A 17,707-nucleotide genomic window follows, 5' to 3' on the forward strand; every position below is an offset into this window, starting at 1 on the left:
TTGGAATTTATATATCTTAAATGTTTTCAAGCTGTGGATGGTTGAATCTGTGGATAAAAAAATCCATGGATATAGCAGGCCAACTGTATAACATCAGAAAACTACACAGAAGTTGCAATGAAATATTACTTCTCATGCAGAAAATGCTGGGGTTTTTTTTATGTGCAAAACAACCACATGTAATTTTTTAACAGAATAAATCCCAAACTTTGACGATTATTGTCAATCTACTATTCTTCTTGTCAGGGTTTCTCAATGCTCGAAAAACGTATTTTTCAACCATTTTTTGGGGAATATTTTCAACTATTCTTTCCATCCTTTGACTGGGCAAACACCACTTCAGAAGCATGCTTTAAGTTCACAAGAATGCAACTATTCTTGTTGAGGCACACTACCTTTCCCACCATATTGTTTGGGTGTTTCTGGTACACAGTACAACTAGTAACAGCTACCCAACAGAATTAGATTATGAGACTGAAATCCATGCAATTTCCAAGGAGCTCCTGAGGAATCTTCCCATTGCCAGCTACTGCTCACCGAAAACATATGAAGTTGGAGTATCAGTGGGATATGCTCATTATCAGGATGCACACATAGGAATCAGCAGTAACCACATACAGACCAATACATTTTTAAATCAACTTTATTTAAGCAGTTTCAAAATATCAAAAACAATTAGACAAAACTGTTTTCTACTTTAAGGCACAAATGTAGTATTTTTCTTTCCAAGCCCCTTTTCACAGTTCTGAGCAAATCATATTAAATTTACTAACAAAGGATATGGTCATAATAAAATTTGGCATTTTTAAGTCCCACTGATTATACATGGAGTACTAAGTGCCTGCTTAATCTATTTTGATTAAACGTGCCTAATTTGATCTAGACTTGTCCCCTCCTGTATTTTTTTTAAAAAGAATATATGTTATCTGATTCACATATGGTTATTAAAGTCCAATGATTTCAGTTGATCTAGCCAACTGCAAACTAGACTGCAGCCATCACTTTGCAACATAGTGTCCCAAACATCTGAGAATCTTCCTCTCCAAGACAAACAGTTCAACCTATGCCAGATGAAGACTGCTAATTAACAAATCGTGAACATGTCTATCAAAAGACATGCCAATATGAGCCATGCAATTCAGTATTATCAACTCAGATTACAGAGTGGCTTTAAAATAGAACTGAAATGGTAAGAAAATACTGGAGAATACAAAAGTGTGAGCAGCATGGTAGAGAAAAACGTTCCTGTGTACATCCTTATTGTGCAAAAAAATTAGTTCCTTTCAGTTCTTCAGGCAGGTACTCCTGTTCTACAGGTTCCTTATACAAAGGGTTATATTTATAACCTTTACCATAGCCAAGGTCTTTCATGAGTCTGGTAGGTGCATTCCTCAAATGCAAAGGAACTGGTGGAAGGGGTCCTTGGTGGTTTCTCAGGCACGACTTGACATTGTTATAAGCACTGTACACCTCTATAGACTTTGGTGCTCTGGCAAAATAGACGACACACTGTGCTAGTAAGACCTGGACAACCAAATAAGGGGAAAAAAACAACAACAACAGAAATTATTTGGAATACCATTAGTGGCAGAACTATATGTTATATACTCAAAAAACCAACTTGCTGTACCAGGGCCTCAGAGTAGTTTGAAAATCCATGAATAAGTTACCCACTTGGCCTGCTCCTTATTGTCCCAGAGGGGCTGCATTGTCGTGGCTACTATGCGACAATGGCATGGGGAAGATATCTTCCCTCTACAGTATCTTTCACACATGCAGATATGAAAACTGATAGTGAGACTAAGGGCCTGTACAGACGGGTGCTTTGTGCCACCCTGGGCCCTAACTAGGGGTGTGCAGGGTCTGAGCATTTACATGCTCAGCAACCCTACCGTGCACCCTAGCGCCCAAACAGTGCTGTGCCATGCAGATGTCATCGTAGAGCACGAGTGTGCCAATGTTGCCCCATGCGCGGCTTAAAAAAATCCACTGGGGAGCGAGTTCTTTTTAGGCCTCCCGGAAGCTTCAGCATTTAGTTGCTGTGGTCTCCATCCGAGGCAGAAAGGGGCGGCACCTTGCTCCCCCTTTCTCCCAATCTGTCCAGCCCCTAAGTTGTTAATGTTTAACATTTGTTAAGTTGTTAACGTTTATAATGACACTGTATGTAGGTTCAGAATCAAAAATGTGGGAAAAGAGCAGCCATATAATGCCATTTCAGACTGAAACAGCAGTAGGGGAATCACACTTCAGAACGTTCCACTTTATCTGTATCCACATGTATATCTAGGTATATACACAAATATGTCCCTGTCAAGGACCTTCCCTCCCATTTTGTTTGCTAATCCATTAAAATACAATTACAATTGGTCCTCCATATTTGTGGCTTTGACTTTTGTGGGTTCAATCATTCATGGATTGATTACTATGTTCTCTCTAGGAATCTCTAGGTCCTCCAGCATGACTCTACCCAAAGTTGACCACAGTCATGCTAGAGGATCTAAAGATTCCCAGATAGGTGTTATCTCAGGTTAAAAAAAATTGTGTTTATTCCCTTTCATGGGGGTCCTGCGCCCCTAACCACAACAAATGTGGAAGGCTTACTGTACCCTGCAGCTGGAGAGGGTGCAGTCCAGCAAGAGAAGTATAGATTTGAACCCCACATTATCTCAATTTTTTATTGCTTTGAAATTATCAGTTATTATTTGTAACAGTCATCACTACGTTGATACACAACAGGGGCCCAAACCAAGTAATGTTCCCTTCTCTCTCTTGTATGTACATCTTAACATGGTGGGAGGGCAGTGGTTGAGAGTTTGAGAAACCTTAAGAATAATACTATCAGGAGACCAGACTCTGTAAAGAGTCTAAACTTCTAGTTGCATCTCCGACTGCTTTTTAATTGAGCTTTATGTGTAGCTGAAATCTGTAATCTAAGCTAAGGAAGTAATAGCTCCAGCAATAACGTTATTTATACTAAATATAAAAGCATCTTTATTAAGAAGGAAAGGTAGGGAATCAGGAAGAAGGAAACAGAAGTAGCAGGAGGAAGAAACACTCAGCAGTTAAAGGGTAACTGTTCCAGAAATGAATTCATAGACTACTTCACCTCACACTCTGGCATTCCAATAAAGTGGCAACCTTGATAAGCAGCAACAGCTTGAGTTAGTGCCAAGGGATCTGCCAGTCCTACAACCAAAACATAAAAACAACACAAAAAAGTTCATTAACATTAGCAATGTGTCACATGCAGTATCTCCTTCATGTCTTAAGGAAAAATGCTCACAAGAGGGCTAATATAAGGGTTTGGAATCACTGGATGCTTGTAGAGGGCCATTCTTCAGTAGGTGTTCCACTGCCAACTCCTGAGCCCCTTGGCCTAGCTTTTCATCCTTTCTTTCATTCCTCATTCAATATTCCTCTGTAAGTAAATAAGCAATGACAAAGGAACAAGATGGAGAAGTTCAAGCCTCTGCTTACCCTGTCTTCTGTGCAACTTTACAGTCAGAGGCCAAAAGGAGAGAACAACTTGAAAGAGCAGTGATGACAACAGTGAGCAGATTGGTTCACTTTATCAGTGATTATATCAAATAAAATAAATATTTCAGTGAAGAGAATTATGTTGAACTGAGTTAGGACCCTTCATATTTTGCTATTAACCCAGTTAGCAATATCCAGGAAATAATTTTAAAAGTTTCAAACACCGAGTATTTTATTATTTTAATTTATTTGATTTTTTACCCTGTGTCCACACTAAATAAATAATCCAGGTTGACACCACTTTAAATGCCATGGCTCAATGCTGTGACATTCTGGGAGTTTGTAGTTTGCTGTGACACCAGAACACTCAGACAGAGAAGCCTAATGTCTCATAAAACTACAAATCCCAGCATTCCATAGTACTGAGCCATGGCAATTAAAGTGGTGTTAACCAGGATTATTTTTGCAATGCAGATACAGCTTTACTCTACTTTTCTCCCAATATGGGAGCCAAAGGTCTGAAACATATGGGCCAAAAGCACCGGCTTTGGCAGATCCAGAAGTGTGGCATATAGATGACCCCCCCGCCCCCAAAATCAGGCTCAGGTTGTGCTGCAACCACCTAAGGTAGCCCAGGGCCACCAGCAAAAGGAGCGCAAAAAAAGCACTGGCTTGCCAGCGGCCCATTTGGGACTACAGCGATGGTGGCTGGTCTTGGGACCATGACATCAGAGTTTGCTCCAAGCTGCTGGTCTGCTTGGTCCCAAAGACAGAGAGATTTGACTCTGTTCCCTTCCACCCACTTCATGGCATATATAAAATTAATTTTTTAAAAATTTATTCTACTTTCCTGCTTAGCCAATCCTACCACATTCCTACATATCCTTAAACGATTGTGGTATTTCTATTACACCATTCTATAACTACAGTGAAAGTTACTCAGTGCCCCTGAATGCCTACAGCGATTCCACAGTGAGTCAAGTGGCCCCTATCAGAGTAATAATTGTCTATATACATGTGTATGGTGTGACACTGTTGTGTCACAGATAGCAGGCAGTGGTACACTGCAATGCAACAGAAAGATATGCTGAAGCAGATGATAGGATAAAAGCATACAATATGCAGGGATTGGTTCCTCCAGGGAAATTTAGAAAATTTAGAAATTTTCAGGTCAAATATTGGAACATCAATTATCCATGAGATTTAACATTTGGGACCTGAGAACAGAAGAAGCATATTGAGACAGTCAAAGATCTAAACTAGACATATAGAATGATTTGGGGAGCTGTATCTCTATCAGGTACATCTGAAAATTCAAAATAGCTGATGCACAAGTATTCACATCCCACTTTTCTATGGAATTTTCATAGTGGTTGCTGCTATAACTAACATAGTTTTAGTGAATGTGGCCCCAAAACACCCTCAATATAGTCTCATGAGGTGGTGTATAAAGGAACTGCTGTAAAGCTAAATATAATATGTATCCAGTGAGGCTTCATAAAAACAAGTACAGTAAACAATGTAATTTACTCCTGGACAAATAATAAGAGTAGCATAGCTCACTGGCAAAACCACCTTGAGTATTCCTTGCCTAAGAAAAACCAATGAAAAATGTATGGGGTCACCCCAGATGAGCTGAAAGCACATACACATATACATCTCACATTTTAATTGATTACCAATTAGCAGAATCTTCTTTTGCATATCCTCCCACCCTGAGGCCCTGCCATCAACAACAGAATAATACACAGATTAACATGGGAACCATTCCTCCTTAACCAGGGTCAGACAGTATATATATACCCACTCTCTTCCAGGTCAGCATTCTCTGAAGATGCCAGCCACAGATGCTGGTGAAACGTCAGGAATAAACTCTTCTAGAACATGGCCACATAGCCCAAAAGACCCACAAAAACTATAGTTCTCTTGAATTACTCACCTATGTCTTCACTTGCAAACCTCACCAACCTCCTTGCCACATACAGTGGATCCTCACCACCTTCAAGCATTCGAGCAAGCCAGTAAAGAGAAGCATTTTCATCAGAGCCTCGCATAGATTTATGGAGAGCAGAGATGCAATTGTAATGTTCCTCACCTATTTAGAAACAGACAGAAGGCCACATTAATCCTGGACCGTTCAAAGCAGCCGACCACCAGTCTGTTCAGGGAAGACAAAAGGAAGTACTTCTAATTAACATGTGGTTCTAACTACTATTAAGAAGTGGTACCATTATGTTAGACAGATTTAAAGAATGATTCTATAGTCTTTCCACAGCCACTAGTCTTCACAGCTTCATTTCAGAATAATTCCAGCTCAGAATCAGTCCCTAAATGATCAGAGCAAGTAAATAATGGTTGTGCTGCACAGAGAGGTGGGATATAAATAAATTTTATTATTATTATTAACATGTATATGTCTTCCTTGCAACAGAAGACACAGCTGGACAAAGTCAGGGGTTGGAAACCAGGGGTCCTCAGGATACTGTATTCATAAACTACCATTAAAAATCAAAAGGTGAGGACCTGGAAATCAGAATCTTTTTTTTTAAAGTAATTATTAGGATTGTCAGAGTGAAAACTGGAGAGGGTCCCTGTACCTTTGATGGCTGCATAGAATAGGGAATTTCAGCAGATGTTGCTTATCAACTGGCTGTGTGAGAAGCAACGCCTCCTCCAACTCCCTCTTTGACACTACTATTAAATGTACAGGAGGCCTCTCCAATTTACAATCTCATAACCCTGTAAATATATGTGTATTTTAAAAAGGCATGCAATACATACACAATTAATGAGGTAAATTAATCAAATGCTGGATCTTATGCTGACAAGCAATACTAACCAAGAGTGCCTAAATATGTATGTATGTTGAATACTTTGGTAGAAAAACGGAGAACACTTAATCTGCTATTTTACTATTGAATCAAATTTGCTGGTGAAATAATCAAGTCTTTCAATGTCTGCATTTTGATGTTGCCAAGAAATGACATATTTTGGAACCATCATCAATGTCTTGAAACATCTAGTAAACCTGATTTTTTACATGCAAAATAAAATTTTCTATTGGATCCTTTGCCCAGACTGCTTGTTGATGCAGGGGTCCAGTATTTGGTGGGCTTATAAACAATTTATAAACCCTAAAACCCTTAAAGTGAATAAAATAGCAAATTTTGAGGAATAGCAAAATAAGGACTCAGCAAATGCAAATGGGAAACCACTCAGAGTCAGGGGCTTTCCCAGCAGATAATGATCACCAATTAGCAGACACTAATCTTCTTTTGCATTAGCCTCCCAGCCTGAGGCCTGCCATCAGCAACAGAATAATACACATGCAAATCACTCCTGCATTCCCAGGCTCACACAGTGTATATATATGCATACCCACTTTTTCCAGGCAAGCATTTTCTGAAGATGCCAGCCACAGATGCTGGCAAAACGTCAGGAAGAAACTCTTCTAGAACATGGCCACATAGCCCGAAAAACCCACAAAAAACTATGGATGCCGGCCATGAAAGCCTTCAACTTCACAAATTTATAAATTGTTTATTTACTTTAACTATGTTATATAGAGACATGATTTTTTGTTTCATTTTTTAGTTTTGATTTTCATTTCCAGGTCCTCACCTTTGATGTTTCTAGAAACCAACAGGTGCACTCTTACAAGTCTCTGTAGGCTTCATGAACACTTGTAACAAGTGAGGCTACCAAGCACCTGCTTCTAATATTCATCCAGCTGCATATTTTTGTCATATATCTTCATACAATATTAATTACTGGGCACCATTCAAAGTGACTGTGTCAAAATGTGCCATTATCCAATTTTCCTGCAGGTCACAACAGCTTCTTGTTATGAGAACTCAAAATGTGCATGGTTACTGTCCCCTGCAAATAATGCTTAACAATATCTGTGTCTGCATCGTTCTGCCTCTAGTTTTAAAAGGAAAAGCTTTTTTATTTTCATTTGGGAATGTGTAAACATGTGTCCCTCTTAACTAGGATTTCCTGTGAGTTTGGGCCATCCATCCCTCACAAGGGTAGTCTCTTCTAAGACACACAAGGCCAGCAGACAGCTATTTTTAATAGTGCTCCACACAAAGAGCCCACTGGTATGCCATCAATATCAGGCCAATATAAACAGCATGTCTCTGCTCTGTCACAGCATTCAGACTTTCAACTTGAGCTGGCGGCAATAAACCAGGCAGCTGGGAGTCTCGTCATACCCTTGGGAATGGCGTCGCCTGGTCTCTTAAAAAACCAAGATGGCTTTTAAATATTTGAAAAGGCAAGCATAGCCTATCTTTTCCAGCTGACATTGTTTCTGTTCAGTGTGATAATCCACTAAGTTTCTTTCAAGTATTCAACAGGAGAAAAAACAAGATAGGAAAACACATGTTGTATTGACAGTCACAGTGACACACAAACACACAAGATATAGGCATACTCGCAAGAGCAGAAAATGGCCTCATTTTTGGCAGAGACCTGTGGATAAAGGGCTTTGTTTGGAAATATTCTCACATCTCCCTTCACATGTTCACCACTTAAAAGTTCCAAATCATGCATCTGCTGAAGAAGGTTGCAGTCAGCCACTAAAGATTTTTAAAATCTTAAAGACATTTTCAAGGAGTTTCAGCAAATCAGTGCTTGTCTTCTCAGCAATAAAAGCTGAGCAGGGCTCTTAATGCTATATACTGGTGCCACCTCAATTTTATTTTTCTAAATAGCAATAATTGTATGGACTTTAGTATCTCCTACACACACATCCAGGCAAACTTTTAAATAGGAGATGGGAAGATGAAAGCTGAAACCTTTTGCTGAATGAGTCTCGTACTGTGTACGTTTGTAAGACAGCAAACTTTTTTTTTCTGGATATTTCCTGTGTGGGCTAGGCACACTGTTTATTTAAAAAGTCTCAAGACTTCAGATTGAATGGACTTTGTTTACTGGATCATCTCAAGAACACTCCTAAGTCCCTTTTTAGGCTGGCTCCATCCCCTTTCAGCCTTTGGTAAGGTGCACTAACTGTACTTTCTTTAGTCCCTAAAACTAAGGCTGGCTGTTGCAAGTGTTTTGACTGGATGGGTGCATGTTTAAAAGTGGGTTTTAATGCACTGCTTTGATTTGTTTTTAAATAATGTTTTAACTGCTTTTATCTGCTTTGTATTTGCAAAAGGAAGTACTTCAATAAATAAATATTTCAAAATGCATTATTGATTGATTGATTGATTGAGTGACTGATTAAATTTATATCCTGCCTTTCTCCCAAGATGAGATTCTAGGTGCAATAAATTGAAAAAAAGGTTTAGGTAAAATATTAGTCTTAAAAAGTTAAAAAAAATAATTAAACAATATTATAATAAGCTTTGGAAATATTTTTAAATTCATGATAAGCTTTATAGGCAATATCAGAATGCATAATAATTTGAAAAAAATCAACCCTGAATATTAAAGCTTATAGGCAATAATATAACAGACCTCTCTTTTTCAGTAACATGGTGAATGCACAGCCATTTTGCAGGTATTTTTTATATTTGAAAAAAACAAACCCTTGATTCAAGAGTAAGGACGCAAAAGGTGGAAACTGATACAAAGGCTCAAATGTGCTTCCTTTGTTTCTAATTCCCTAGTATTTACTGCTCTTTTTTCCAATACTTATTATTTTATTTTGCAATTATGAGACCTATTCTTTTGAAAGAAATCAACTAGTGTTGTGATAAATATTTTATTAAGTTTTTAAAAAATGAAATGGCTTCATGTAGTCCCTTTTGCTGTTGCATGTGAAGATAAAATATTCCAAAATTTACAACCCTACTTATGGCCTCTTAAAACCTAAGAAATTTGGTGCTGTAGAAGCTTCAGTGTATTATAACCCAATTCAAGTGGGATATAGGTCAGAAAAGCTCCTGCTATGACAAAGCCCTTTTTGCAGCCCCATAATGCTTCTCAGAAGATAACCAGCCCTATGTGTCTTTTGAAAGAACTAGATTTTGCAAATTGATTGGGGATGCTAGGAACATGTCTATCTTTAGATGTTTGATCTGCAATTTGTCTCCATAAAGAGTGTCCGGTACTAATTTTTATAAATCAATCACTTTTTTAAAGAGCTAGGATATTACAAAAGCTGGCCACCCTAAAGAGAATTCTGGCTCATGTGGAAAGGGTTGAAATCCCTCCATCTCTCTGGAAGTTACTGTTGTGAACAAGTAAAGATGTGGAATTGCCTTCTGCAGAGCCAGACTATTGGCTCATCTAGCACAGTGGTTTCTACATTGGCTCCCTCAGTGTAATAACATTCAGGCCTCCTGAGCAAAAAACACTTTTTACTGGAAATGCGAGGAACTGAACTTTTTAATGCAGTGCTTCCTAAACCTCCAGGTGTTTTGAACTTCAGCTCCCACAAGCTCAAGCCAACTTGACCAACAGTTAGGAATTCTGGGAGCTGAAGTCCAAAACATTTGGGAGACTAAAGTTTGGGAACCACTGCTTTAATGAAAAGCATGTGTTCTGTGTCACTGAGCTATGCCATTTGAAATTGAACTCACTGAAGTATAGGTTGGACATCCCTTATTCAAAATGCTTGGGTTCAGAAGTGTTTGGGATTTTTCAAATTTTAGAATAGTTGCACATACATAATGAGATATTTTGGAGATGGGACTCAAGTCTACACAAGAAATTCATTTATGTTTCATATATACTTTATACACATAGCCTGAAAGTAATTTGAGACACAATATTTTTAATAGTTTTGTGGATGAAACAAACTTTATGTACATTGAACTATCAAAGAGCAGAGATGTCACTAACTTAGCCACTCATGACAAGAGTTTTGGAGTCTGGAGTATTTTGGATTTCAGAATTTCAGATAAGAAATACTCAACTTGTATATAATCTGAATTTTTTAATGTAGACCAAGCACTCTGGTGAGAATGTAGTCCAGCTACATCAGGAGGGTCACATCTTCCTTTCCTCTGGTACATGAAGGGACACTAATGATCATTCATAAAGGACAAACTGATTTAAATGGACTCAGTTTTCAATTAGCTTTTGTGCAATGCATAAAGGCATATATGCAAAACAGGAAAATAAAACTATTTTTAATCATCACACTTCCACTCACAGTGCCAGCCAAAGGACCACTCTTCACCTGAATAATATGTGGAAGTGTGTTGGTAATAGTAATGTATAGCATATTTGTGATTTTTTTTCTCCTCAAAGAGATAGGATATCTCAAGTTTTAATACACTATTGTATGGCTTTTTCAAATTTTGGGACTTGTTTGTATAAAAATTTATTTGTATAAAAACCATTTCATTTTGTGCAAAATACATTTTTCTCCACGAACATGTGGCACTGTGCAAAATATAATGATGCTTTGTGAAAAAAATATATTTTCAACAAAACACATTTGTGGTGCAAATTATATTTTTGAAGGAAAATAAAGTTTACCAAGTCACTGTAACTTTGATGAAAAAAACAATGAAAATGTAGAAAAAGTTTCAAAATCTCAATTAGTGGGGAGAAAACTTGATTTTTATCCTTGTCTAAAAAATAAATAAATGAAGATTTATCGCGCTAGTAGATTTAAAAAACCCTGCAAGACATTCAAATACACACTCTGTCTCCCTTTCTCTCTCTCTTCATGCCAACGATTATACCCAAGTATTAGCTACTTAGAAATGAGACCTAACACTACCTCTTCTTAGGAGCTCACTTCTGCTAAAGACAAGGCAAGACAGACTATCGACCAAATTCTGCAGGCTTATATTTCATTGTTTATAAAGGGAAGAGTTAACCATTTTCGGTAGAGTTCTATTTTGCAGAAAGTTTGAAAACTCATCTCTCTCATCACAACATGTGTTTTAATCATAGGGTCTGGTGCTCTGATTCTTTATTGATAAAAAGAAATTGTTAAGTAACAGCACTTCCAAGACAGAATAAAGGTTAGCACTGAAAATAAATCTCACGAAGTGCATTTGTTCGACCAATTAAGTATGAGCACATAACCAGTTAAATGTAAGGAGACAAATCTAATCTTCAAAGCGCAATCTCCAATTCCCATCTCCACCGCAAAGACAGACATAAATGGCTAGCGTTTGCGATGCATAATGGTGCCAAGTCACGAATTTAGCCAGAGCTGGTATCAAATTAGGAATCCTCGTACACAGTCATACGCAAGCAGACTGACATCAGCAAATTACAAAATTCATTTCCTTAAAAAGGATTGCCAAAAATAAAAGGAATTGTTGAAAAAATCTATAAAAGATTGATTTGAATGGCAATATCAATGTGGAGTGTGAGGGGTGTAAACATAGCTAGAGTTTGCACATAACTAGAACTCTAAATGATTCCAAAATAATTAAAAAAAACAAAACAATGGTATCAGCAGCAAAGGATTTAATATGAATGAGAGATTTTACTAAGTACTAGGCATCAGTGAACAAATAATGGTGAAATGGTTTTCCATGAGCCATGCTAATGGCATCTCTCCAAGAAGCCTCGAAATGTGAAAATCAGAATTTAAGGAATACAAACAGTAGCTCTTAAGAGTTCACATCCCACATATAGTCCATAACATAACTAATGTTCTGATCTTACTTCAGCTTTATTCCTGGTTTTTGGCAGAAATGAGGAAACATTGATCCTATTCAAGCATTCTGAATTTTGTTCATGGAGAGACTGAGGGGCTCTGCCATGTTGAACTGGGATGTTCAGAAGGATAACTCTAAGCTTGTTTGTCTGAATGAAGTTCCAATCATCTTCATGATCAAGAATGATGATAGCCCAAGGCCACTGAGGGATACAACCAAGCTCGGTCAAACTTATTTACAATTGCCCATCATCAGAACTTTCCTGCAGAAAAAGTTGGGGAAGGAGAAGCAGTATTGGTGATACTCAAGAAAAGATAATTTGTGTTCCTCTATAGATGTCTTCAGACTGCAGCTTACAGCAGCTGCAGCCAGTGCAGCCGATGGAGAGGGAAAATGGAAATTAAGTCCAGCAAATAAGTCACCCAACCCTTGTTGCTCTTTAGTTGACTTTGACTTAATGGCAATCCCATGAATGAATGACAGAACTCCAAGAGCCCCTGTTCATCAACTGCTCTGCTCAGGTTCTGTAGACTCAGGGTCGTGGCTTCCTTGATTGAATCAATTCCCCTATAATGTAGTCTTCCTCATTTCCTACTGCCCTCAGCAGCTGCACTTCAGAATGACTGAATAGGGCTGTGGTGATAACCCACATGTAGAGGAATAAACTAATTATGACTCTCAGATCTCTGTTTTCTTTACTCAAGAAGAGTCTGGCCAAAGCTAACTCCCAGATTGTACAAAGTACTTCAAAGGCTGCACTCGGCAGAATAAAAAAGATGAAGTGCATGTATCCATGTACAAATGTCTGAATGTACCATGATGTCAAAAATTCTCTGCACTGAGAAAAGTAGCACAGAAGGGAAAAGGCAAGGCTGTATCCCTTGCCTGACGTTCTAGTTTTCTACATGCAGTGATCCCAGCCAGTGTCCCATCCCTCAGTTAAATAACAGACTCCAAAGGCCCTTTTAGGATGAAAAGATTTACTAAAGCAGGAAGGTTCATGGAGGCACACCCCATTTCTTCCGATGTATGAGATGCAGCTCTCTGGGGACTATGTATGTACAGCAGTTGGAGGAATTATCACCCTTTCACACATATGTATAGAGGGAGGCATTCAAGCATACATACACATCTCACATGCCAACTCTAACTGTAGACTGAAATGGTCCAGATGGGGAAAAGCCTTCTCATTTGATCTTTGGGATTGTACTAACCAGTACAAGGAAAGAAAACAGATGTTTGCTTGGAAGGAAACATTACAAAATAATTAAAACAGAAGAAATTGCACACAAAGACACATGCATCCTCTTCACATTAATTACTGTATATTTTTTAAATGGTTCATTTTTCTGTCATAATGCATTCTTGAAAATGCTCTTGGGGCACCTGGTACAGAAATACTTGGAAAACTTTTGTGAACAGAAATCCAAATAACACCAAGAGGAAGTCAAAATAACAAGACAGTGTAGAACTAGGTAACATGACAGATACTGAGAATATATATAAAGTGTGGTGCATTAGAATAAAAGTTTTTTAAAAATATATGGATGTTATGTAAATAATATCTTATTTTAACTATTTTGTATGGAGCACCATACTGTATATAGATAGAAAAGAGAAAGAGAAAATAGAGTACTGATTAAATCGTGGACGTAATATGCAAAATTATTATCTTCAGTTTAGCAAATATAAGTTTTATTCAGAATCGCAATCATAGAGGTGATAACAATTTTTTTCTTTTTTCTCTTTGTTATCAATAGGAGATCATTTAAACAGCTGAACACTTAGGTAACTGAAATAGCTACCACTTTGGATTTTGGAAGTCTTCTTTAAATTTTGTGGATTTGTTTATGTTTTATGTATGTTTTTTAATGCAACGTGTGTAGTTGTATTCTGCTTGTTTTTTAAATGTAATAAAGAATTTTTTGAAAAAAAAAAGAAAGAAAATGCTCTTGGGGCAACACAGAAAACACCACCAGCTATTCTTAGTCATGAACAAAGACATTTTATTCAATCGCCACACCATCTCTAGGGAGACCTGGTATGTGTTATCCTATACCTTTAAAAGTTGTTCCCTTTCAGACAACATCATGGAGTTCACAGCATGTTCACTGCCAATCTCCTCTTGTTAGTTTCATCTTTCTGCACAGCACAGTACAGCTTCCTCACATTTTTCACACCTATTGTTGGAACAGTTGCAGGGGGCAATGAAGAAGCCTGCCAGGTTAAGTTGAGGAAGAAGTGGACCTAGTTATAGTCTTCTGAGAGCAACAGCTATCTTATCTCCCAATAAAGCCTTTTGGGTTATTAGAAGGTGAAGAAAAATATTACATTTTAATGTTTGGCTTTCTGTTGTATTATTTTAATGTATGTGCTGTTTTATTGTGCTATTATCATTGTGTTCATTGCTACGTATTGTAACCCCTTTTGAAAGAAATGTTGGCATACATTCTATCTAAATAAAAAGATTTCAGTAGAAAAAAACTAGGCTCACTTCCATCACAATAAACCACAGTTCAGCATAATCTCCAAATGAAACAAATGCCAGAGCACAACAGGCTCATGTGTTCCCAATCCTGTGGAGCACCTTTCAAGTTTTTTTAAAAAAATTAAGGTTTTCATGCCATCCGAGCAGTTACTTAATCTTAACTATGGTTTGTTCAAAACAAGCCAGTATCAAATAGTAATATAAGATCCTGAATTGCTTCAACTATGCTTTTAAATTATGAAGCTTTTCCAGTTCAGAAGAAATGATACATTCTAATATGCTGAAAGCAAGAAGCAGACACTTCTGAACTTTTACCTATGGTCTAAACCACACTGCATAAATAATCCAGTTTGAGACCACTTTAACTGTCCTGGGTGTTAGGGAATTATAGGGCTCATACAGACAGGCCAAAATAAAGCTACTTTGGGTCACTTTGGAGGTATGGTTTTAAACGATGCATGCATCCTAGGAGGCCAGAAGCTGTGCCAAAGACACGTTCCAGTCCTAAGGACTGGAGCATAGCTTTGGTGCAGCTTCTGGCCTCTTAAGATGCATGTGTCATTTAAACAGCATACCTCCAAAGTGACTCGAAGCAGCTTTATTTTGGCCTGTCTGTACGGACAGTTTATTGTGGCAACAGAGCTCTCTGACAGAGAAGGCTAAATCTCTCTCAAAACTACATTTCCCAGAATTCCCTAGCATTGAGCCAAGGTGGTTAAAGTGAATTATTTCTGCAGTGTGTTTTGGACGAAAGCCTGTGCTGGAATAAAGGAGGGGAGATGGAGGGGGGTTGAACTATGAAACTGAGTTCAAACCATTAAGTCCAAAGCCCTTCTTTCTTTCAGAGAGAGAAATTATTTAACAACAACAAAAACTATTTTAATAATAATAATAATAACAACAACAACAACAATTTTTTAGACCACCTCTCCCTGCGCATCGAGGCGAGTTACAGTAAAAAAATAGTAAAAATAGTAAATGATACTCTGACAGCATCTTAAGGTTAATGTTTTGTTTGAGTTGCAATGTGCATGTTCTGTGATTTCCCTTGGCAGAGAAAATACACTAAATACATCATGCAAAACTGAACAGTTGAATTGGGTATCATGGCTCAGTCACAGAACTGCTGTATAGGCTGCTCTATCAGGCACTCACCAGCTCGATCATAAAGAATATGGGACCGCTGGAGACCTTCCTTCACGTGATCTTCTGTGATGATCAACCCTTGAGTGGAAGAGTCATCAGTACTACTCTGATGGGAGAGTTTCATTGATGTGGCCTGAACTGCCATCTGGAGTCCATTCAATCCAGTTCTTGCATCACCATCACATAAGTAAGCAAGTGTGTTGATGGCTTTTCTCTCAATACACACACATGACCTGAAATAAAATAACACTGTATTGCTTCTAATAAGAAACATGATACCTGAATTTAGGGGCTACATTTCTTTGCAATGAACACTGAGCACCAACTGGATTTAAAGGTTATCCTTATGATATGCCACAATGGATAAATGTTACAGGAGCTTTAAAAAGAGTAATTAATGCACAATATCTTTAAAGCATAATGCTTTTGAAATTATTTGAACCATCACCCCACAGCATTCTGTAACTAGATGACAGGCATGAGGCAGGGAGGAAAAAGGGTTGCTGCTTTCAACTGCAGCCTTACCAACGTCTCCTTCTGGGCCTACTTATGTCATAAAAAATTCCAAGCTCAAGTGTCTGAAGATGCCGCACGAGTCACATAATGTTTTTAGTTCTCACACACTGAGCACCAATAAAAACAAGTTTCAAGTTTTGTTGTGCGAACTGTCTGTAAAACAGGGATGGGCTCTTCAGATGGTAAGAGTATACCTCCCACAAATCCCAGCCAGCACAATCAACAGTAAAAAATGATGGGAGTTATGAAATTAACAACATCTGGAGGGCCGCATGTTGTCCATCACTGCTGTAAAAGACATGTAGGTTGTACAGAATAGATGTATCAGTGGTGGCAAGACAGAAATTAAATACTGTCCATAGTTATTTGTGGGTTTTTCGGGCTATGTGGCCATGTTCTAGAAGAGTTTCTTCCTGACGTTTCACCAGCATCTGTGGTTGGCATATGTCTGAAGATTGGCCTTGCCAATCTGAGACCGATTCCTACTTGGGACCTCCAGCTCGTCTTAGCAGCACTAGCTACCTCATCCTTTGAACCTTTGGCTTTCTGTGACCTCAGGCTCCTCACTTGGAAGACAGCCTTTCTGGTAGCTATCACCTCAGCACGCCGTGCCAGTGAACGCTGTGCCCTCTGTGACGGATTGCCTCCGTATCTGAATTTGTTTCAAGGACAAAGTCATCCTCTATCTGGGCATCTCCTTTCTACAAAAGTTGTGTCTCCTATTCATTTCAGCCAGGACATCCTCCTGGACGACACTAGCATGAACCCAACCACAACACCACAAGTACCAACTCCACTCCTTTGATGTCAGGCGGCTAGCCTTCTACCACTCCTTTGATTCAGGTGCTAGCCTTCTAACTCGACAAGACTGCTCCTATCGTCGTTCCCCCGACCAGGAGTGGCAACCTCGGCCCGTGGGCCGGATGCGGCCCACGGAGCCTTTCGGCCAGCCCCTGCTAACGCCGGCCGCCGCGCCGATTGCGGCGTTTTGACGCTCGGGTGCCGCCATTTTTATTTCTCAAAGGGCGGTGAGTCTCCGCCGACCTTTTCCATGGTTGTGCAAGACTTCGCCGCCATTTTTAAAAAATGGCAGTGGCTCGAGGCAAGTCTCACGCAACACAGGAAGGTCGTGCAAGACTTCACCCCCATTGGGGGCGGCCTCTAGGAGGCCCATTGTGGTCGCCGGCGCCCTGCTACAGGGCTTTGGACGGCGGCAGTGGGCCTCTAGGACTTTTTTGCCGGCCTCTGATGGGGCCGGGGCCCAGTTAGAGGCCCGGCAAAGAGGGGAGGCCTCCAGCCTGACAGCCCCTGCCGGATTTTTTGCCAGAGGCGGCCTCCAGCATTGGCGGCCTCTGACAGGGCCTGGGCCCCTGTCAGGGGCCATCAAAGAGGGGGAGGCCTCCAGTGCTGCGGCCCCCGCCAGCTCTTTCCTGACCTCTGACAGGGCCTGGGGCCCCCATCAGGGGCCAGCAAAGAGGAGGAGGCCTGCCCCCGGAGG

The 17,707-nt window shown here is 39.3% G+C and overlaps 1 protein-coding gene across 1 annotated transcript in view; it reads right to left on the bottom strand.

The window, feature by feature from the left end:
* Positions 1-627: 627 nt before the first annotated feature.
* The window catches only part of WRNIP1 (WRN helicase interacting protein 1), a 123,531-nt gene continuing 106,451 nt past the window's right edge, over positions 628-17,707 (bottom strand). The window contains exons 4-7 of the mRNA XM_042466033.1: positions 15,703-15,926; positions 5,417-5,572; positions 3,107-3,186; positions 628-1,524 (exon numbers count right to left, since the gene is read on the bottom strand). Of these exons, the coding sequence (XP_042321967.1) occupies positions 1,258-1,524; positions 3,107-3,186; positions 5,417-5,572; positions 15,703-15,926 (727 nt within the window). The 3' untranslated portion in view covers positions 628-1,257. The remainder of the gene's footprint in view (positions 1,525-3,106; positions 3,187-5,416; positions 5,573-15,702; positions 15,927-17,707) is intronic.

Source organism: Sceloporus undulatus, chromosome 4 (genome assembly GCF_019175285.1).
Source record: "Sceloporus undulatus isolate JIND9_A2432 ecotype Alabama chromosome 4, SceUnd_v1.1, whole genome shotgun sequence".
In the NCBI taxonomy this organism is placed as follows: Eukaryota; Metazoa; Chordata; class Lepidosauria; order Squamata; family Phrynosomatidae; genus Sceloporus; species Sceloporus undulatus.